General features: G+C 44.8%; 1 protein-coding gene across 4 annotated transcripts in view; it reads left to right on the top strand.

The window, feature by feature from the left end:
- The window catches only part of dmxl1 (Dmx-like 1), a 30792-nt gene that overhangs the window by 1599 nt on the left and 6397 nt on the right, over positions 1–22796 (top strand). The window contains exons 4-35 of one of the 4 annotated variants that reach the window (XM_051902779.1): positions 392–466; positions 1415–1493; positions 1572–1698; positions 1782–1848; positions 4090–4268; positions 4490–4676; positions 4752–4920; positions 5109–5285; positions 6653–6867; positions 6955–7621; positions 7991–8112; positions 8192–8281; positions 8369–8456; positions 8537–8656; positions 9942–10166; positions 10248–11864; positions 11945–12055; positions 14079–14248; positions 14364–14461; positions 14546–14711; positions 14905–15133; positions 15377–16365; positions 16731–16919; positions 17333–17409; positions 18042–18163; positions 18246–18488; positions 20168–20343; positions 20418–20563; positions 20650–20735; positions 20852–21053; positions 21126–21243; positions 21470–21508. In XM_051902779.1, the coding sequence (XP_051758739.1) occupies positions 392–466; positions 1415–1493; positions 1572–1698; positions 1782–1848; positions 4090–4268; positions 4490–4676; positions 4752–4920; positions 5109–5285; positions 6653–6867; positions 6955–7621; positions 7991–8112; positions 8192–8281; positions 8369–8456; positions 8537–8656; positions 9942–10166; positions 10248–11864; positions 11945–12055; positions 14079–14248; positions 14364–14461; positions 14546–14711; positions 14905–15133; positions 15377–16365; positions 16731–16919; positions 17333–17409; positions 18042–18163; positions 18246–18488; positions 20168–20343; positions 20418–20563; positions 20650–20735; positions 20852–21053; positions 21126–21243; positions 21470–21508 (7365 nt within the window). Of the gene's footprint in view, positions 1–391; positions 467–1411; positions 1494–1571; positions 1699–1781; positions 1849–4089; positions 4269–4489; positions 4677–4751; positions 4921–5108; positions 5286–6652; positions 6868–6954; positions 7622–7990; positions 8113–8191; positions 8282–8368; positions 8457–8536; positions 8657–9941; positions 10167–10247; positions 11865–11944; positions 12056–14078; positions 14249–14363; positions 14462–14545; positions 14712–14904; positions 15134–15376; positions 16366–16730; positions 16920–17332; positions 17410–18041; positions 18164–18245; positions 18489–20167; positions 20344–20417; positions 20564–20649; positions 20736–20851; positions 21054–21125; positions 21244–21469; positions 21509–22796 lie in introns of all 4 variants that reach the window. The other 3 variants (XM_051902780.1, XM_051902778.1, XM_051902781.1) reach the window with 3 other exon arrangements.

Genomic DNA, 22796 nt, shown 5'->3' with positions numbered 1-22796 from the left:
TTGAAATGATAAAATACAAATAAACATGAATGAAATTGAAGCCCTGCATCATCCATAAGAGTTTCCTGAAGTCCCCGAACCTGTAAACCAGACATCATTTACATGCCAGACATGTGGTGGTCTAAACGTCCTCTTCGCCCGAAGAGCTCTGAAATGCTCTCTCACTTTCCCTTAATTAAAACCATCCAGCCGTAGTGTGCTCACGTTACCAGCTCATTGTTCAGTCAAACACATGAGCGTGGGAACGTTCCTGAAGTGGGGAAACACAACAGACACCGAATGAATTGGTCCAAAGGATGGAGAGCGTTTGAAGTGGCAGGTTTAAAATTCAGCAAGTGTATCAGAACGGGATTATTACTGTGCAAACTTTCTACATCTGCTCTGTTTTCAGATCGCGGCATCGTATGGAAACATTGTTTGTGTGTTTGAGCCGGTGGAGGTCAGTCCGCAAGGGAAAGCACAAAAAGTGAGTTTCTTCTGGGCTAAATGCGCTCTGTTTTATGTGGCGTTAAATGTGCAAGACTTTCCTGAATAGTGCCGCTTGCAACACCAAGATCATGGGTTGGATTCCCAGGGAATGCGTGAACTGAAGAACTGATGAAATACACTGGGGGTCAGGAGTAATAAAGAAATGAATAATTAACATTTTTAATGTTTCTGAAAGAGTCTCTTCTGCTCACCAAGGCTGCATTTATTTGATCAAAAATACAGTAAAATTTTTAAAATATTTTTGTAATGTAAAATATCTGTTTTCTGTGTGAAATATATAATAAAGTGTAATTTATTCCTGAGATCAAAGCTGAATTTTCAGCATAATTACAGTGTCACATGATCCTTCAGAAATCATTCTAATATGATGATTTGCTGCTCAAGAAACATTTATGATTATTATCAATGTTGAAAACAGTCATATGTTTGTGGAAACTTTGATGCATTATCATTCAAAATTTTGCGATAAGTACGATTTAAAATAAAAAGAAATAAACAAATACTTTTATTCATCAAGGACACATTAAATTGATCAAAAGTGAGAGTAAAGACATTTATAATGTTACAAAAGATTCTATTTCAAATAAATGCTGTTCTTTTGAACTTTATATTCATCAAAGAATCCTGAAAATAAAATATATCAGTTTCCACAAACTGATTTCAACATTGATAATAATCATAAATGTTTCTTGAGCAGCAAATCATCATATTAGAATGATTTCTGAAGGATCATGTGACACTGAAGACTGGAGTAATGATGCTGAAAATTCAGCTTTGATCACAGGAATAAATTACAATATATTCAACAGCTGTTTTAAATTAAACTTTTGACCCCCAGTGTATAACTTGAATGCAGTAGATAAAAGCATCTGGCAAATGATCTGTCACAGTGTGTCATGCTGTTTTGTGTTGTTCTGTTCAGCAGAAGCTGAATTATCATTGGCAGAAGAGCGGGCAGTTCGCCCTGCAGTCAGTCGCACACATCCTGACGTGGCACCCAACCGGTACGTGAGCTCAGCGTTTGCTCCTCGTGTCTGAGACGAGCCGCTCGCCTCATCTCTCTTCTCTAACGGTGTTCACAGGTACGTGTCTTCTGACCGGCTCGGCGTGTCTGCAGCTGTGGTGTAACGTGCGTTCCAGCGCAGATCCCGAAGACAAGGCTGCGGCCGCCGATCCTCAGCTCTCCTGGAGATGCATATGGCAATGCAAGTCAGTGTTCATCCTTCACGTCACACTGAGTTTCTCTGAATACACCTCAGACTGCTCCAGTAAATTCTCTCTGGATGTTACAGGTCCGCCGCTCCGACTCACTTCATCAAGTTTTCCCCGGATGGAGAGTTTTTTGCGACAGCAGGACAGGTTTGTGCTTGTACTTGTGATGTTTGATTTGTGATAATGACAAAAAATTATATCTAGATATTTTCTGGGATTTTGTCAATAACGATTATTAGAATATTTTCATATTCATATTCTGAGCAGTGTTCAGTTCACAGCACTGACAGAAATTAACATTTTTATTATGAGCTGATATTTACCAACATAAATTGATTTCCAGGGGGGTTTTTAGCTTTATAAGGGCAATTTTTTTAACCCTATTTCATGTATGCATCATCTTTTAATCAGTAAATTCAATTATAAATATAGCTGCAAGCAGCCATTAAGGGGCCAAAGAAAGCAAGCAAGTAAAATCATCATTAAAATATAGCATTTTATTTCATATACTTTATTATAGTTATTGGCAATTTAATATTTTGTTCAGTTATAGCACCACCAACAGGTGCAATTCCACCTCTTCTTTTTATGTGTCCTCAGAGTGTGCCCATAAATAAGTGTGTCAAATTTGGTGAAAATATCTCATTTCGTTTAGGAGTTATAGACATGTAGATGTAAGAGTACATAAAAATGACCCATGCGTGACTTTGATTGCATTTTTTGCCACTTACTATCAAATTTTGGCATTTGGGCAATAACGTATGGCCAACGACCTATGTTTTCAAATTTCCTACAGTGGTTTTGTCTTGATTGGACTAACGGTTTTGAAGATATTCGCGAACATCGTTTTAACGCTAAATCGCAACGTTGCACAAACCTTAAGGCGAAACCTAGCATGTTGGGTATCGTTGGACTCAGCAAGGATTCGTGAATCTAAGGAGATGGGTCGCATGAAAATAAGTTAACCACATCAAAAGTTATGAGCATATGAATATTTGAATTCACCACTAGGTGGCGCTGTCTCGAAACTTCTCAGGTTCCTTCAGGGCATCGTGCTGATGACCCATACCGAGTTTCGTAACAATACGCTAATGAGTTAAAAAAAATATAGCATTTTGCTACAAAATGCAAAATGGCCGACGCCCAAAATGGCCGATATGGTAAAATTGGATTTCATTCAACTCGGCATTCTTCCCTGAATCTAACAAGATCAGTTTTATAATTTTTGGCGTTTATAAGCAAAAATAGCCATCTCATGACCAGCAGGTGGAGCTGTGCCGAAACGCAGCATGTAACCTCAGGTCATGCTTGTGATGACATGTACCAAGTTTGGTCAGAATACGCTAAACCGTTGTGGAGCTATAGCCTCACGTCAAATTTTGGCATGATCTTCTTCGAATTTGTTTGTGCGTTAATCGAGAATAGTTGGGTTTATCAAAAAGCTTTTGATAACTTTATAGCCAGCATAGTCTGAAGATGATATGATTTGATTTTCATGAAAATTGGAGCAACCGTCTAGGAGGAGTTCTAAAAAGTATTTTTTTTTGGCGGGAAAATGTGGCGGGAAAAGTTTCATGACGGAAAATGACGTGATATGGTGCAATCGAATCGTATTGAGCCAAGGAATCAGAGGAAAAAATAATTTTGTTTTCAAAAGTTATTAGCGTAAACATGAGTGAAACTTTGGACAAGTGGTGACGCTACAGAGTTTGATCTAGAGGCACCAAATTTGCAGTAGTTAATGTTGGGACTTTCCTCTATCAGTGTGCCAAATTTAATTAATTTCCCGCAAGCGGATCTATGGGCTGCAGTAGCCTCCCAGAGCGGAAGAAGAAGAAGAATAATAAGAAGGCCAACGGATAAAATAATAAACCGCAGTAGGCCATTACCAGCCAAATTAAATCAGTATCAACAAAGTCCATTTTTGCACTTCAGAAGTGACACAGAAGCTGCATATAAAGCAGTTACAATTGCATAAATAATGCTATGAAATTAATTTTTTAAAAATAGTATTTTGCATATTGAAATATGAAATTATTTTTCTAAAATGAAACGATACTTTAAATATGAAGCTAATACCGCCAGTTGGTCTTAATGAGTGAGTCAGGTGAAACGATTCAACCGATTCGTTTAAACAGCTGATTCATTCAACTAAGTGCTTGTGTTTATTAATAGATAATTGAATCATTGATTCGTCCAAAAGTGCTGATTCATTTAGGAGCGAAGCACCACTGTGTGTTGCTCAGAGATGCTACGTTTACGTTGGTAAAATAGCGTGCACGTTATTCCAAGTTCATTTGACTGCTTTGTATTGAAAAAATCACAAAATTAAACTCATTGTTCAACCAAAATCTGGTCATCCTCCATTTGAATTCTGTCTCGTTGCAGGACGACTGTTTGGTGAAAGTGTGGTACAGCGCCAGCAAATGGCAGGCGGACATCACCAAATTCTTCACCCCGCTTGACCTGCGCTCTGGGGCAGAGATCAACTTCTCCTTCATTTACCTGGCTCACCCTCGATCCGTCACCGGCTTCTCCTGGAGGAAGACCAGCAAATACATGCCCAGGTGAGCTGAGGCGCAACGGACGCCCTGCAGACGCTCGTCGCACTCACTGCAAAAGCTTTTTGATAAACTCAACTACTCTCGATTAACGCACAAACACATTCGAAGAAGAGCATGCCAAAATTTGACGCGAGGCTATATCTCCACAACGCTTTAGCGTATTCTGACTACACTTGATACATGTCATCACAAGCATGATCTGAGGCTACATGCTGCTCTTCCAGAGGCGGCGTGTGTAACGTGCTGCTGACCTGCTGCAAAGACAGCGTCTGTCGACTGTGGGCGGAAACGCTGCTGCCCAGCGACTGCCTGCTGTCCGGACACAGACACAATCACTGCAACAACGACCTGCCGAAGACAAACAACATGAAGAAGTCCTCCAGCAACACCCTGAACCAGAGCCCGCTGGAGGTGAGCTGAAGCAGAAACCCTAATGTGTGTGTTCACTGATGAAGGACTAGAGCTGCATCTTCTGTCTGTTCACAGCTGAACCTGAAGCCTTCGTGGCGAGAGGAGGTGCGATGTTTATCTCAGCTCTCGTACACGGGTCCTCTGCCACAGCAGCAGAACAAGCACTACGCACACCGAACCAACATCCTGCACGCCAACGCCCTGTGCCACTTCCACATCGCTGCCAGCATAAACCCAGCCACGGGTAACGTGACCTTCAGTGTGACACAGACATGATGCTTACTGAGACGCTTAGTTGATGAAAAGCTAATCATTAAAATGCAATCAATAAATTCTCCTACTGTCGCTCTTGACTCTCATTTCTCTCTGTAACTCTTTCAAACCTGTTGTCAAAATACATGCAAGAACCAAAGGCCTTTGTAATGTGTGCAGACATCCCTCTGCTGCCCTCCATCTCGTCCATGAACGGCTCTGATGAGGAGGAACCAGGAGGCTCGTTCACTGTTCACTGGCTCAACAACAAAGAGCTGCACCTGACGCTGAGCATGGAGGTGTTTCTACAGCAGCTCAGGAGCAACGGCGAGCAGAACGGACCCGGAGAGCGCTACGGTACTGTATAGTACATCGGTATATTAGAGAGATTTACCATATTAACACTGGGTGAGATGAGGGAGAACAGTTTATTCAGGTGCTAGCACATGTTTACATTGAAAAACAACGGAAATGTAGTGCAGTGCAATGGAAAAAGGCATTCTGTGTGAACGGCCCCTTTACTGTGATATGAGATTTAGGTCACACTAGAGCACTAGATGTTTATCAACACATATTGCGTGGGTAAAAAAAGCCGTCGGTGTGTTTACAGTTTTATTGATGACATTTGTACACTAATAAGCCTGTGAGGATTAGGGTTGGGTATCATTTGAATTTTATTGATTTGATTCCGTTTCTGCTTATCGATTCTGATTCTTAGTTTCAATTCTTGCACTTAAAAAAAGCACTTTAAAGGGTTAGTTCACCCAAAAATGTAATTTCTGTCATTAATTCCTCTCCCTCATGTCGTTCCACACCCGTAAGACCTTCGTTCATCTTTGGAACACAAATTACGATATTTTTGATGAAACCCGAGAGGTTTATGACTTGTCCTATAGACCGCAATATAATCAACACTTTCAAGGTCCAGAAAGGTACTAAAGACATCGTTAAAGCAGTCATGTGACTGCAGTGGTTCAACCTTAATGTTATGAAGAGATGAGAATACTTTTTAAACTTTGTTCAACAATCTCTTCTTTTCTGTGTCATTCTCATACATTGTTTACGTCCAGGCACTTCCAGGTTCTACGTCAGAACGACTCATTATTGGCCGGCTCCTGCATCAACATCAACGCATGCGTCGTGCTGATCACATGATCAGCTTTGGCCAATAATGAGCTGGCGTTCGGATGTAAACACAGCAGCGCTGAACTGCATTAACTGCGTCACCTGCGTACGAGACTGACAGGAAAGAGAAGAAATTGTTGAATAAAGTGGTTATTTTTGTTTTGTTTTTGCGCACAAAAAGTATTCTCGTCTCTTCATCACATTAAGGTTGAACCACTGCAGTCACATGACTGTTTTAACGATGTCTTTAGTACCTTTCTGGACCTTGAAAGTGTTGATTATATTGCTGTCTATGGACGAGTCATAAACCTCTCGGATTTCATCAAAAAAATCTTAATTTGTGCTCTGAAGATGAACGAAGGTCTTACGGGTGTGACATGAAGGTGAGTAATTAATGACAGAAATTTCATTTTTGGGTGAACTAACCCTTTAAATGATTTAAAATCACATTAAAATGCAAACACAGGAATCGTAAAGCGGAAGCGAAATGCACGTCTCATCAAATCCCTGGTTCTTGGAAATTCAGAACCGGTTCTCGATACCCAACCCTAGTGAGGATTCACATGCATAATATGAAGCGATCTCTCTGTTCTGAGCAGATGAGGATGAGGAGGGGAACAGCGCTGATGGTGCAGCTGCGAGCTCCGTCGCTCTGCCTACGGTGGCTGTAGATCATCAGGTGGACGTGCTGCTGGGCGACTGGAACAGAGGAGCAGACATGCTGTTCAGCATCCACCCGATGGACGGGTCGCTGCTGGTGTGGCACGTCGACTGGTTGGACGAATACCAGCCAGGCATGTTCCGACAGACACAGGTACAGACCACAGCTTTGTTTGCATCATTAAATCGTTTTCCTGCTTTGAAACAATCTGACTTGACATGGTTAATTCTCTGTTTCCAGGTTTCTTTCGTGTCCAGAATTCCCGTGGCCTTCCCCACCGGTGACGCCAACTCTCTCAGCCGCAGCGTGGTCATGTACGCCTGCAACAAAAACGTGGACCTGGCCATCCAGCACGGACGTCAGCGGCCTGCGGGTCTGCCGCACTCTTCCTCCGCCCTGATCGGCTTGAGTCAGAACAAACCCTCCTCCAACAGCCTGCGCCTCAGCATCTTCACCCCCAGCGTCCTGATGATCTCCAAACATGCCGACGGCTCCCTCAACCAATGGGCTGTCAGCTTCGCTGAAGATTCGGCCTTCTCCACGGTGCTCAGCGTCTCTCATAAGTCGCGATACTGCGGCCACCGCTTCCACCTCAATGATCTGGCCTGTCACTCTCTGCTGCCCCTGCTGCTCACCACGTCACACCACAACGCCCTGAGGACGCCCGACGGCGACGCCACTCTGATGCGCCCGCCGGACCCGTCCCGCAGGAGCAGAGTGTCGTCCGGTGGCGTCTCCCAGGACCCCAACGCCATCTACAGCGAGCTGATCCTGTGGCGGGTGGATCCGGTGGGTCCGCTGTCGTTCTCTGGGGGCGTGTCAGAGCTGGCCAGGATCAACTCGCTGCATGCGTCGGCCTTCTCTAACGTGGCCTGGCTGCCCACGCTCATCCCCAGCAACTGCCTCGGTGAGGACGTCTACCTTGGTTTCTGACAAACGTTGCATAAAAGCAAAATTCAACCTTTGCGTTTGCTTCTAGAATTCAAATTAGTTCAGCCAGACAGTCTTAAGTAAAAAAGAAAAAGAAAGCAAGAGTACAAAACAGGAAAAAGCACTCTGTGTGCGGATTATTTGGGATATTTTTGGAGGTTCCTGCTCGCCACAACCTTTAATGAGTTACTGTGCCGTCAGTCTCATAGAATATTCATAAATGTGTATTCAGCTTATGAATATTTACTGTGCATCTCTAAAAGTTTAATTGATGAACCTTCGTTCTGCTTGAAGCTGATTGGATGTTGGATGTTGGTCTATTTATATTTCATTTCCTTCCCAAAAGGTGTGTATGGAAACTCACCCAGTGCCTGCTTCATTGCAAGTGACGGACACTCGCTGAGACTGTATCAGGCCATCATAGAGGCCAAAAAACTGCTGAGTGAACTCTCGAACCCTGACATCTCCGTAAGAATGAACCTGGCTTTAATATCCATGTGTCAAATAGTAGAGTTCTGCATATATGCATCATGTCTTGTTCTTCCAGAAATACGTTGGAGAGGTGTTTAACATCATCAGTCAACAGTCGACGGCCAGACCGGGCTGCATCATTGAGCTCGATGCCATCACAGACTTTGTACGTATAAGATCCACCACTAAACCAGAGTATCATGTCATTTCCCACAGTGCCCAGCGCTCACCAGGTCTCTCACTGTTTGTTCAGCAGGGGAAAGAGACGCAGCTGTTGCATGTGTTTGAGGAGGACCTGATCTTGGGAAATGAGAAATCGGACGATTGCCTGCAGGAGTCTGGTAGGAGGTCATTCTCTCTGATAACGCAGCAGTGTTGGTTGTGTTTCTGTGCTGTATCCTAAACACTCGTTTTTCTTCAGTTCCCAGCCAGACTCTCTTCTCCGCTCGCTTCTTCCTGGTGGTGGTGGAGATCGCTCAGAGCGGCAGGTCGCTCCTGCACATGTGGCATCTACAGTTAGACGCAGTTCCAGTCATTATGGGTTTGTAATGGTTTTTATTAAGAAAAGTGACATGCTTCCAAGTGAACTTGAAGTCATTCTCAGTAGCTGTTTCCATTCAAAGTTGCGAATTTAACGTATGCACAAATTTGGAATATGCTATAAAACATTTGCGAATAAAGCAACGTTTAAATTACATGTGTACCGTCACTTCCTAGGAAATTGGTGCAAAATATCTGCAATAAAATTGGAAGTTGCTGCAATCGGGCTCTTTTTTCACCATCTTAAATGACTTGCGTTCGGATGGCGTTTGGGAATGCAATTGTCAGCGGAGATCGACTGATAGTGATTTTTTTTATTTTTATAACCGATACCAATTATTTGCATGTTTATGTGCCCGATAATCGATATACAGAGCCGATATTTGTTTTATTTCTGGTTTTGACAATTATAACAACAGCACTGAACTGAACAAACTGTTTTATTTACCACTTTTTAAATACTGTAATTTCTGCAGTTTCACTCCCTCTTTGCATACAGAACAAAACACACATCTACATCAATAAATAGAGTCTGAAAGAGTGCAAAAAATGAAAAATATAGTGCACTGTCACTAAAGTGTCTGAAGCAAGTAAAAATAATTCTAACAAATTTTTAAAAAGAGCATAAAACATTCTAAACTGCCTGAATAAAAAAACATTACTAGTTAATCCCAGTTGCATCTTTTTATTCATAACAACAGCATTAAACAACAGACAAAATAAATATACAAAGTCAAATGTTTTCATATGGAGAACATAAAACGTCTGGAAAAATATTGGTAAAATCGATTATGGGTCAATCTCTAATTGTGAGAAACACTTCTGGGAGGGAATTAAACCAAATCATGCTGATGATAGACTTTGACTCAGATGTTTCAGAACCACCAAACCATTATTTGAGATGCTGTGCAATGCGATTGGTTAGTCCCAATTATCCACTCGTCACGGGACTTTTTTATTTGTGCATCAAAGTATTTTTTTAGTAAATGTGTTTCCATTGTAGTTTTTGCACACATAAAAATTATCCGCCTCAATTGAGCTCGTAAGAATTTATTTTTTAGAATTTATTTGCATAAAAATAGGTGGATGGAAACAAACCTACATGATTGGACTGTTAAAAGTCAGACATGAATACAGGTTAAATGAAATAAAGCCTAAATAACAGCATAATCGCTGCTTTAACATTGTCAGCTGTAAAGGAAAAACATTTCGATGAAAGGATATGCACACAATCATTATATTTCACTGTTTCTGTCAATTAAACTGATTTGTTTCCGGTGTTTCAGAGCAAACTCAAACTCCTGCAAAAAGTGAGATTGCGTCTCCATCACCCACAAACTGCTCACAGTTTAACTTTGAGACGGCCGGCTCACCGCAGGCTCAGAGATCGAAACTCAACACATCCAACCTCCAGAGCGCCTGTCGCCTCACTCTTACCAATACGAAAGTGTTCAGCCAGGAGCTCGACCTCCCGCAGGGTGTTGAAGTCATACGTGTAACACCTGCTGCAGGTGACGGCAAACTACATTTGTGATCATATAGTGCTGCGTGATGCTCTGTGTTTATATTCTGACAGATTATCTACCTTGCAGGACATTTGAGCTCTTCATCCCTGCAGCCAGCTGGACGGGCTCCGTATCTGCTGGCCACATCCTGCTCAGACGGAACTGTCCGGTTCTGGAGGTGCAGCGCTGTCTCTGACCCCGATAGCTCTGAAGAACCGTCATACATCTGGGAGGAGTGGCCTTTGTTAGTGGAGGAAGGCGTGGCCAGCAGCAGCGCTCTGAGCGTGTGCGGTCAGCTCATGGGTCTCAGCTGCTGCCACACCAGCAGAGTTGCGGTAGCACACCGGAGCGACGGACCGGGTTCCAGCGAGCCGCTCATGCATGTCAGCATATTCCAGTGCGACTCCACCGGCGGCTCTCAATGGATACTGGAGCAGATACTTAAAATCAGCGGCTCTTATAGCCCGAGTAGTAATGACTGTGATAAAAGCCTTATGGTACTGAGGGATGGGTTGGTAAACAACAATTGCTTAGCTCTTGGCGGTAAGAGGCAGGTCCACTTAGACTGGGTCTCCAGAGAAGACGGTTCTCATATATTAACTGTGGGTCTGGGATCCAAACTTTACATGTACGGGATGCTATCGGGAAAACCTCCAGATCTGGGACTGTCCGATAGCAGCAGGGAGCACCGCTGTTCCCGCCTGGTTCTTCTCAGAGTGGTGGATTTAGTGTCGTCTGTTGAGGGTTCGCTACCCATTCCTGTCTCTCTGTCTTGGGTGCGAGATGGGATCTTAGTAGTCGGGATGGACTGCGAGATGCACGTCTACTCCCAATGGCAGCCACCCGCCCCGGCCAAGCCGGCGCTCACCACCGGAGAGAACAGTATCGGTACTGGCAGCGTGACATCTCTGAAACAGGAGGGACTTAGTCCGAATCCTTCTAAAAAGACTCTCACTAGGTCCATGACTAGTTTGGCTCAGAAACTCAGTGGAAAGAGAACCGTGTACGACCTCCCAGCTGAGATGGAGGATTCTGGGTTGTTTGAGGCTGCGCACCACCTTTTTCCCACTCTGCCCCAGTATCATCCGGTACAGCTTTTGGAGCTCATGGACCTCGGAAAGGTGCGACGGGCCAAAGCCATCCTGTCTCATCTGGTGAAGTGCATCGCCGGAGAGATCGTGTCTCTGAAGGACACGACTGTCAACCAGGAACGCCGTCTGCGCTCACTCACGATCAGCGCCAGCGGAAGCACGACCAGAGACCCAAAGATGTTTAGCAAGGGCGAGAGCTCGGACTACACTGAGATTGACTCTATCCCGCCACTGCCGTTGTATGCGCTGTTAGCCGCCGATGATGAAACGGCCCCCAGTGCCAAAGAAAGAACGGACAGCGCGAGCGCTCACGGAGCCAGTGCATCCAGCCAAAGTGTTGCTTACGATGAGCTCTTCTCGAGCACCGGTGTCAGTGCGGATGATTTGGACCCTTTTGATGCAGACGAGGAAGATGATAATGCCAAAGTCATTGATCTGTCGAAGTACAGCCCCACGTTTTTCGGCTCCGAGCATGCTCAGGTGTTATCCGGACACCTGCTTCACTCTAGTCTGCCGGGCCTGACGCGGATGGAGCAGATGTCTCTGATGGCCTTGGCAGACACCATTGCCTCCACCAGCACCGACATTGGAGAAAGTCAAGGGAAAGGCCAAGGTCATTATCTTTTATTGATGATTGCAGTTGTTCATTTGTATAAATGTGTTAGATGTGATGAATCTGATGGCATTTTTCAGGTGGAGAGACACTGGATGAATGTGGACTGAAGTTCCTGCTGGCTGTTCGCCTGCACACCTTCCTCCTGACATCTCTGCCTCCGGCTCATCGAGCTCAGCTTTCCTGTCAAGGTATTACAAGTGTTCCAGTATTGGTTCTGCATCGTTGTCCTGGAGTATGTTGGGGGGAGTATGTCAAACTGGTTTGTAGGCAGGGGTATGTCAGGGAGTGTGTCAGGCGGGTATGTCAGAGTATGTCGGGTGAGTATGTAGGAAGGAGAATGCCAGGTGATTATGTCGGGCGAGTACGTGGGGGGGAATGTGTCGGGCAGGTATGTCGAGGGAGTATGTCGGGTGAGTACATAGAGGGGAGTATGTCAGGCGAGTCTGTCGGGGGAGTGTGTTGGGCGGGTATGTCGGGTGCATATGTCGTGCATGTTGGGCAGGTATGTCGAGGGAGTATTCCGAGGTGAGTATTTCGAGGGAGTATGTCGGAGTATGTTGGGCGAGTATGTAGGGGGGAGTATGTCAGGCAGGTATGTCAGGGAGTATGTTGGGTGAATATGTTGGGTGAGTATGTCGGGCGAGTCTGTCGGAGGAGTATGTTGGGCGGGTATGGCGGGGCGTATGTTGGGTGAGTATTTCGAGGGAGTATGTCGGGCAGGTATGTCGTGTGAGTATGTTGAGGGAGTATGTGGGGGGAGTTTGTCGGGCTGGTATGTCAGGGAGTATGTTGAGGGAGTATGTTGTGTGAGTATGTATGGGAGAGTGTGTCGGGCATGTATGTCAGGGAGTATGTTGAGGGAGTATGTTGGGCGAGTATGTAGGGGGGAGTGTGTCGGGCGGGTATGTCAGGGAGTATGTTGAGGGAGTATGTCGTGTGAGTATGTATGGGAGAGTGTGTCGGGCAGGTATGTCATGTGAGTATGTTGAGGGAGTATGTAGGGGGGAGTGTCGGGCTGGTATGTCAGGGAGTATGTTGGGCAGGTATGTCAGGGAGTATGTTGGGTGAATATGTCGGGCGAGTATGTTGGGTGGGTATGTCGGAGTATGTTGAGCACGTATGTCGGGGGAGAATGTCAGGCGAGTATGTCAGGGAGTATGTTGAATGGGTATGTCGGGCACGTATGTTGAGGGAGTATGTCGAGCGAGTATGCGTCAACACCAAGGTCATGGGTTTGATTGCCATGGAAAGCATGAACTGATGAATGTATACCTTGAATTCACAAGGTAAAAATCTTTGGATAAGCCTCTGCCAAATGCATGAATGTAAATGCTAGGGGTGTGACGAGACAAGACACGAGATTGAGTTCACGAGACGAAACAAGACGAGATTTTTACACAGTATTTTTAAGAAATCCTCAATGACGAAATACATGACAGGTGCATTTGAAATGTTTTAACTAATCATCTTGTAATGAATGTCATTTCAGTTCTACTTTCTGAGTATGAATAATCATATGCATTGAAAGACAACAATACTCAAGCACTGTAAAAGGTTATGCCACAAACTGACTGTCTTCTTCTCTCCTGTATGATTTCATATGAATCTCTTCAGACCTTAGAACTGTACAGTTTTATTTATGAGCTTCTACAGCTTTTGACCTCCTAACTGAACACCTTTCCACAAATTGATCATAGAAATAAAAACAGTATAAATAAAAATTAATAACAGTTTTCTCCTAGTTTTAAGTGCAAACAATAAGTGCAAATAGAGACCAGATTTTTCTTCAAGCATGATACAGAGCTGAGAGATGGTTATAACTACACAGCTCAGCCTGAGATCGCTTTCATATTGGGAGATATTTGCATCAGGGAGCCACTTTCAAAATGCTGGGTATTGCTGGGAGTCCTGCTGCACTACTTACGACTCTGTTGCTCATGTTGGATGAGATGGATGGGATTGAAGCATCCATTATCCAACTGAATCAAATGATTTTTATTTCTATAAAAAGCTAAACGATAGTGGAGGCGTAATGTAAACATAGCGGTGGTACATTCTATTCTAATTTCACCCTCGCATGCCGTCACAGATGTCTTGGCACGAGATCTCGTCACACCCCTAGCAAATGCAAATCTCAGTTGTTCGTCCTCAGCTGTGATATGTTGTGTGAGCTTTGAGCTCAGAAACTCAATAACTGCTGCTGGTCTGCAGGATTGTCCACCTGCCACTACGCCTGGGCGTTCCACTCCGAGGCTGAAGAGGAGTTGCTCAACATGCTTCCAGCCCTGCAGAAAGGTGATCCCACGTGGCCGGATCTGAGAGCTATGGGTGTGGGCTGGTGGCTGCGGAGTACTAATAAGCTTCGCAGATGCATTGAGAAGGTCTGATCCCATTTTCTGTGCATGTTATGTGATTTATGTGTTGGTTTTGCCAGAATTGGTACATGTGGGAAACTCGAGTTAAGAAAACATATGTTCATCCTCTCTATCCTGCCAGGTGGCAAAAGCTGCTTATCAGAGAAACAACGACCCTTTAGACGCAGCCTTGTTTTATCTGGCCATGAAGAAGAAAGCTGTGGTTTGGGGATTGTACAGGTAACTTACACACACACATGCTGAAGTGTCATTCGCCCGTCATTCGCCCCGCTTCAGTCCATTGACAGCTTCTGTGTGTTGAAGGTCTCAGCAGAACGCGAAGATGACTGCGTTCTTCAGCAATAACTTCAGTGAAGATCGCTGGAGGAAAGCAGCTATGAAGAACGCTTTTTCTCTGCTCGGAAAACAGCGCTTCCAACATTCTGCGGCTTTCTTTCTGCTGGCTGGATCCCTGAAAGATGCTGTTGAGGTACAACATTTGCATCTGATCAATCTGTTCAGTCTCTCTCAGACACGTTTATGTTCTTCTCTGAACTTGCTCAGACAAGATCATTGTGACCATTTGTAATAAGAAAGTATAAACTGTCTACCTCCCTGTTTTTGTCATAATCATGATATTGTGAGGTTCTCATAAGATCTGTTGGCTTTACACACATGATCAGGTTTGTATAGAGAAGATGCAGGACCTTCAGCTGGCTCTGGTCATCTGTCGACTGTACGAGTCTGAGTTTGAGATGTCCTGCACTTACAAACGAATCCTGCAGAGGCATGTATTGGGTCAGGACCACCAGATGGCGGCCCACCAGGACCCGTTCCTGCGCAGCATGGCTTACTGGGTCTTAGACGACTATAGCAGGGCCCTGGACACTCTGCTGGAACAGCCCAATGAAGGTGAGAGACTGGAACATTTGGTGCGGACCTGAGACCGCTTCACATCAGAGTTCGGTTTCTTTTGGTCTGTGTGAAAGCGGTTTTCCAAACTTCGATTCATGTACAATGATGTAAGCAACACTAATGAAAAGAAAAGGCAAGAGGCTTTATTCCTCAGGCTAGCTTTGACTCAGTTTTTTTCCTCCTCATGTGCTTCCAAAATGTTGACACTGAATGTTATTGACACAAATTGATCTCTTTCAGGAACCGCCGGCACATCTCCCTGTAATCCTGATGTCTTCAACTTCTACACGTACCTCCGGACGCACCCGCTGCTGCTGCGCCGTCACTTCGGCTCCTCAGATAAAGCTAAAGTGGGTCTGACGGCTGAGGGCCGCGTGGCCGACTCCATCACCCTCACCGAGAGGAGACTCTTCTTCACCGCTGCTCACGCACATCTACAGGCCGGCTGTCCCATGCTGGCTTTAGAGGTGCTCTCCAAAATGCCGAAAGTAGTTAAGCGATCCAAGGCACGTGAGAGTCCGTCCATGTCACTGAGCGCCTCTGAAGGTCTAGAGAAGCCGGTTCTCAACGGCTTCCAGTCGGTGTCCTCGCTCTCGTCTCCCAGAGACGACAGTCAGTCGGACTCGGTGCTCAGTTTCGACTGGAGCCAGCCCTCCGTCACTCTGCAGGATGAGCCTCTGGACCTGAAGTGGGACTCGGAAGACTCTGACGTAGAAGAATCGGGACTGGCGATGAAGACCATCCACCCAGAGAACAACGGAGATGCTCCGGACACGGCGTCCACCCCCACGGACCACAGCGAATCGCTCGCCCTGACTGAGGACATCCTCGCCGCCCGGCTGAAGTTCAGCTCCTGCCTAAAGATCCTGACCACGGAGTTACGGACGCTCTCCACGGGCTACGAGCTGGACGGAGGGAAGCTGCGGCATCAGCTGTGCCACTGGCTGGAGCGAGAGGTGGCGGCTCTGCAGAACTGCTGCGGTTACAACCCCTTCCTCCAGCACCTGCCTGAGGGCATCTCGGCGGACCTGAGCCAGCTGGAGGATCTGGAGGTGCAGGGCGCAGCGGAGCAGGCCAGAGAGGTGCAGCGGCGGCGGAGGCTGTGGCTGAAGAGGAACCAGCCCTTGCTGCGGATCTTCCTCAGTTACTGCAGCCTGCACGGCTCTCACGGAGGAGGACTGGCCTCCGTCAGGATGGAGCTCATTCTGCTGCTGCAGGAGTCTCAGCAGGTAACGGGCTTCAGTCTGGAGGCATGTTAACATCCTGTGGCAAAATTTGACATTGAAGCTATAGAAGCTGTAATTTATTTTCTGTGAATAACATAACAAGGGGGTGGGAGCAGCAGCTCATTTGCATTTAAAGGGACACACACAAAAACGGCGTGTTTTTGCTCACACCCAAATGGGGCAAATTTGACAAGCTATAATAAATGATCTGTGGGGTATTTTGAGCTGAAACTTCACAGACACATTCTGGAGACACCAGAGACTTATATTACATCTTGTAAAATGGGCATAATAGGTCTCCTTTAAAAGAATACTGAATGACAGCAGCCTGTGTTGACCTTATCAGTGTGTTTTATCTGTCTCATCAGGATGATGCTCTGCAGATCTCTGTTCCCGCTCTGCAGCATGTATCTATTCCTCTTCTTCTGGCATGGACCGCCAACTCCAAAACAGTGGTGGCCAATCCCATAGTGCACCTGACCAATCTCACTCACGACATACTGCACACCATCAACGCTCTCGATGCGCCTCCGCAGCCGGACGTCGTCAACAACGAGGTAAAGCGCAGATCATTGGACCACTGCAGAAAATGATTTACAGATTCCAGCACAAATATCTAAACGTTCTTAAATCATCTGAAGAAGCAAATTGACTGAAGATATTAAGTCTGAAAAATGAATCAAAATGAAGTGAGTTTGTGCTTAAAACAAGAACAAATATCTGCCAATGGATCTGCCAACATTATTTTTCTGACTCCATTAGCAGATATTTGTTCTTGTTTTAAGCACAAACTCACTTCATTCTGATTCATTTTTCAGTCTTAATATCTTCAGTCATTCCTCTTCTTCAGTAAATGTATCTTGATTTAAGAATGTTTAGATGTTTGTGCTGGAAAACAAGACAGAAACACTGAGGAAGAACATCATTTTCTGCAGTGAATGATGTCTAACACGTCTCCCTTCTGTCTCAGATCTACGTGATGCACACGCTGGCAGCTTCCCTGTCGGCCTGCATTTATCAGTGTCTCTGTGATGGACACAGTTACAGGTGGGTGTTTCTGTCGGCCTCATCTTGACCTACTTCTGGCTGCTTCTACACTGATTTGATTCCATGTTACAAAATGTTTCTCTTTCTCTTTGCAACATTTGCTCGTCTTGTAATTGTTCAGTCTCGTAATGACCAAATGACCTCTGAATGTGGCGCTCATGTGACGTGCGCTCGCACCGGCCCGACATGTGACATTTGTAGAGGATGCAGTCAAATGGTCAAATGAATGTGGCCTTTGTGTGGGTCCGTTTGCACATTTATACTCCGTCACCACAGATTAAATCTGTGTTTATCAGCGCTAAATGTTTTAAATGAGTCATCATTTACTCTTCACCCTGTCTAGTTTCTAAATGCATGTTATAGATCTTATTCATCTGTGCATGTTTTAGTTTTAATAATGTTTTGACCTTGTAATGTTTGATCAAAATGTATGGAAGCCCATTTCCATCACATTAGAAATAGTTGTTATGACATCAAAAAATCTAAATTAAGGGATAAATTGTATTAAAAAGTTATATTTGCTATGGTCTTCCACTCATATAGCAGTTTATCCTAGTGTAGTTTACATCTCTTATAATCACTGCTTGAATTTTACTCTTAAATGTTTGTACTGTTTATCTGTTTTTCATCAGCCATGTAAATCCGTTCACGGGCATCACCTACCAGAGTGTCCTGCTTACCCATCAGACCCCTGTGAGGAGTGTCAGCATGGAGGAGGCCGTCCTGCCCAACACTTCTCCTGCGCAGTGGCCCGGTAAAGCGCAGTCTCTGTGACCTCTGACCCCGGACTGACCGTCATCATGAGACTCTAGAATGATCTGTGTGTGTCTGTGCAGGTGTGAGCGTCCTGATGCAGCTGCTGAACACGTCCGGAGACGAGAACCAGCCCGGATTGTCTGTGCTTCTGTGTGAGATTCTGACCGCTGTCTTCCTCAGCTTGTTCGTCCACGGCTTGGCCACACACTCAACACACGAGCTCTTCCGCATCGTCGCTCACCCGCTCAACGCAAAGCTCTGGGTGGCCGTGTTCGGCGGCGGCGCTCGTGTTCCTGTGGCGGAGAAACCCAGCTCACCCACAGGTTCTGCTCTCTTGTGTTTTTCTGTCTCCCTTAAAGTGCCTCATTATGCTTTTATTGGGATATTCCCTGTCATGTAGTGTGTAATAGACCTGTTTGTGAGTGTAAAAGGTCTTAAAGTGCAGATAAATGGAGTTTTTGTCGATTCTGAACTGCCTGAAACGAGTCGTCAGTAATTCAGTCTCACTTCCTGCTCGTAGGTTTGTAACTAATTTGCACAATGCCAGTCTCTGGTCTTCATTGGCTGAACAGCGTCTCTTTGCCCCGCCCTCAATCACTGTAGTTGTATCTGAGGCTGGAAGAGTTTGGTTCGTGTTGTTCATGTCGAGAAGACGCTGTTTTCTGCTGCCAAAGCAAATCCACTTTGATGAGATTGATACGGTAAAACTGACGCCATCGTTACTGTTCGTATCACTGAATCAAGAGCTGAGATTCAGATATGATAATGAGCGTTTGATTTCTGTCCGATCATAAGAGACTAGGCCATCTTACCAGTCAGAGCAGAGCATGCTCTCAGAAAGGCGGGGTTTAGAGAGACCGAATATTTGAACGAACCGTTTTAGACACTCTGAGAAAAGAGCTGATGCTGCAGTGGATATTATGAGAAAATTAAAGTGTTTTTTGACCGTGGATGAATGTGGTCCTGTTGTAGGAGACGTAAAACAACATTTAGCATAATACAGGCACCTTGAAAGTAGCACTGCATGTTTTTAATTGTTTTATGTGCTGTCTGACCTCTAAATATTCCGTATTTTATTAATTATTTGGTTTTTATCAATTCAAAAACCCCAAATGGTGATTATCACGTTACGGTTTTCAGTGTTCAGCTCCAGTGATATTAAAGGATTAGTTCACTTCAGAATTAAAATTTCCTGATAATTTACTCACCCCCATGTCATCCAAGATGTTCATGTCTTTCTTTCTTCAGTTGAAAAGAAATGAAGGAAGGAATTCCAGGATTTTTCTCCATATAGTGGACTTCACTGGGGTTCAACGGGTTGAAGGTCCAAATGTCAGTTTCAGTGCAGCTTCAAAGAGCTCTACATGATCCCAGACGAGGAATAAGAGTCTTATCTAGAGAAACCATCGGACATTTTCTAAAACTAAAACTAAAAATGAAATACTTTTTAACCACAAATGCTCGTCTTGCACTGCTCTGTGATGCTCCACGCATTATGTAATCACGTTGGAAAGGTCACGCGTGACGTAGACAGAAGTACCGATCCAGTGTTTACAAAGTGAACGTCAAAGACTAAGTCAAGCGGAGGAGTTGGAGGAGAAAATGAGTTTTTCGCCCTACCGCGGTACTTCCACCTTTGTGGTTAAAAAGTATATAAATGTTTATTTTTTTTTAGAAAATGTCAGATGGTTTCTCTAGATAAGACTCTTATTCCTCGTCTGGGATCATGTAGAGCTCTTTGAAGCTGCACTGAAACTGACATTTGGACCTTCAACCCGTTGAACCCCAGTGAAGTCCACTATATGGAGAAAAATCCTGGAATGTTTTCCTCTAAAGCCTTCATTTCTTTTCCACTGAAGAAAGAAAGACATGAACATCTTGGATGACATGGGGGTGAGGAAATTATCAGGAAATCTGAATTCTGAAGTGAACTAATCCTTCAAAGCGTGTTGTTGTGATTTTATGGTGCTGCTCACTAAAGCTGCTGACGCTCTCTATTCAGTGGAAGATGCGGAGCGGAAGCAGCGGCGTTTCCGGCTACGCTCGTCACGCAGCAGCTCCAGAGAGGTTCCCGACAGTCCGGTCAGCCCCAGACCCGTGATGGAGCCAGAAACATCCATCTGTAAAGAGCGCTTCGTGCCACCTGAGCTCAGCATCTGGGATTATTTCATCGCAAAGGTTTGTGTTTAATTCTTCGGCTTCCAGCGATTTGATATGGTGCAGATGCTTTAATGTTGTTTGTGTGTTTGTAGCCGTACCTTCCTCCGTCCGCCAGCCGGGTGGAATACGATTCCGAGGAAAGCCAAGACAGCGAGGATGAGGAAGATGATGACGATGAGGAAGATTCTTTTGATCCCAACTCTCCTCTGGCAGAACATTCCAACAGTAACTCGTACAGGTGAGCTGTGAGTCATGTGACGAGGTGCGGCTGTGCTGTGATGGACTGTGATGATGACATGTGATGATGATGATGTTCCTGTGCAGCTGGTGTCTGATGCGCTTGGCCATGGTGCAGATGGTGCAGTTCAGCCTCAAGACCTTCTACCCAACGGCAGGTCATGACCTCTTAGGTAATGAGACTTTAACTGCAGACATGCGTGATGTTAGCAATTACATTTTTTATTTTTTGAAATAAGATTTTGGACATAGTATGATGTGTGTGTGTGTGTGTGTGTGTGTGTGTCAGATCTGCCCGTGTGCTCGCCGCTCTGTCACGCCGCTCTGAAGACCCTGCAGCGATGGGAGCAGCTGCTCCTCAAGAGGCTGGAGATTTTCGGAGGTCCTCCATCAAAGTTCATCTCCACGCAGCTGCTGGACGAGAGCGTGTCGTCGGGACCGGCCCTCCTGCGGCACAAGGCCCTGTTCGAGCCCTCAAACACACCCTTCAGGTACGTGACGCAGCTCACGCGTGTTGTTCGCGATGGCGTTCTGAGCGTGATCGGTGTCGTTTCTGCGCTCAGGTCTCGCCGGCGCTCTGTCCTGCCCGTCAGACGACTCTGGCAGTATCTGGTCAAACAGGAGGAGGTTCAGGAAACGTTCATACGAAACATCTTCACTAAGAAACGAGATCTGAATGAGGTATTTGTGCTCGCTCTTTTTCCCAGAATGCCCCTGTTCACTGTCAGCTGCTTGATTTCACCCCTTCTGATTGTGTTCGTAACAATCACTCGAGTCTGTTTAGCCATTAATGCCTGTAATGTCATTAATATTTGTGTTATACATGTGGTAATTGTGTAATTAATCATCTAATTGTGGATTGTGATGTGTGATTGACCTGCATGTTTCGTCGTAACTCTTGAATCAGGAGACTGACAGTGTGCTGCTGGATTCCACACACAACCAGGTATCTAACACAGCTTCCGCTCCTCATCCTCATCCAGTCATGTGATCTGTAACGAAGGCTCTTTAAGATGCGTCACCTTTATCCTGAAATCACAACTGATTATAACTCATGTTCCTGCTCTGATTGTGAACGATTCATCAGTGCTTCACTTCTGAAACCACTTTCCATTTGGCTGACGGTCACATGAGCTAAAAGTCAAATATCTGTGCAGCTGCTGTTGTAGGTCATGCAGCTTTCTGGGATCTTGTCACGATGGTTAATGTGATGAAACTTACAGTAACATCAAATAATGATAGAAATAAATGTCACCGCTAGGGTTGCAAAGTTTCCAGAAACTTTCCAGGATTTTTTGGAAAGTTTCTGAAAATTTCCCGGAAATTTTCAGCCCCTTTGCAACCCTAGTCACCGCTGGGATACGTAGTCTTCAGCCTCTACATCCTGCTGGACTCAGTTGCATAAACACGTTAAGACAATCCACATACTTATGCACTATTTTATGTCATTTTGTAGTATAAATAGTGTGATTTGTGTGAAAATTCCAACAAGAAAAGGGCACTTTAAATTAAAATTTTATTTTGGATCATTAAAAACTCAAAATAACCTTGTTAAACTCGTACACTAGATGGGAGAGTACATAGTGTGTAGTGCATCATTTGGGACACAACTTAAGTCTTACAAACTAGTTTAACCAACTAGCAGTTATTTAATTTTTATTGTTAAAAATTCAATAATCTATATTCACCTTCCAGACTGTTTAAGAATACCACCTATAATATTCGACCCTCAATTTCATTAGGGGTTCAAGCTCGTAGCTCTGAAACTCTATTGTAATTGTTAAATTTTCCAAGGATCAGCATTCTCCCCTAAAAGTGATCGGGCAGATCAAACCGTAAGACTTGAAACTTTGAGGGCTGGTAGTACTCACACCGTGTACAACGTCACCAAGGCTCGCCCCGATCGGCCTGACGGGGGCGCTACAGTGGTCAAAAGTACGAAATGGCTCATAACTTGGAATCCTTGGCTCAAGATTTTCAGGTATTTTGGATTTTCTGAAAAACTTTTAGCGAACTAGTCCTAGGTATTTGACCAGATCGGAACCAAACCAGTGCAGTGAGGTTCTCCGGAGTCTGATTGTCAATAGTTATCAAAAAAAAGTTGAAATTTCGATTCACGGTCACAAAACGTTAGAAGTGGGCGGAGCCACATTTACTAAAATGGCTATAACTCGTGAACGGAATGAGATATTTTCACCAAACTTGGCACACCTATGTAAGAGCTCATTCTGTGG

This window comes from Ctenopharyngodon idella, chromosome 8 (genome assembly GCF_019924925.1).
Source record: "Ctenopharyngodon idella isolate HZGC_01 chromosome 8, HZGC01, whole genome shotgun sequence".
NCBI lineage: Eukaryota > Metazoa > Chordata > Actinopteri > Cypriniformes > Xenocyprididae > Ctenopharyngodon > Ctenopharyngodon idella.
This window is presented reverse-complemented; position numbering and strand designations above follow the sequence as displayed.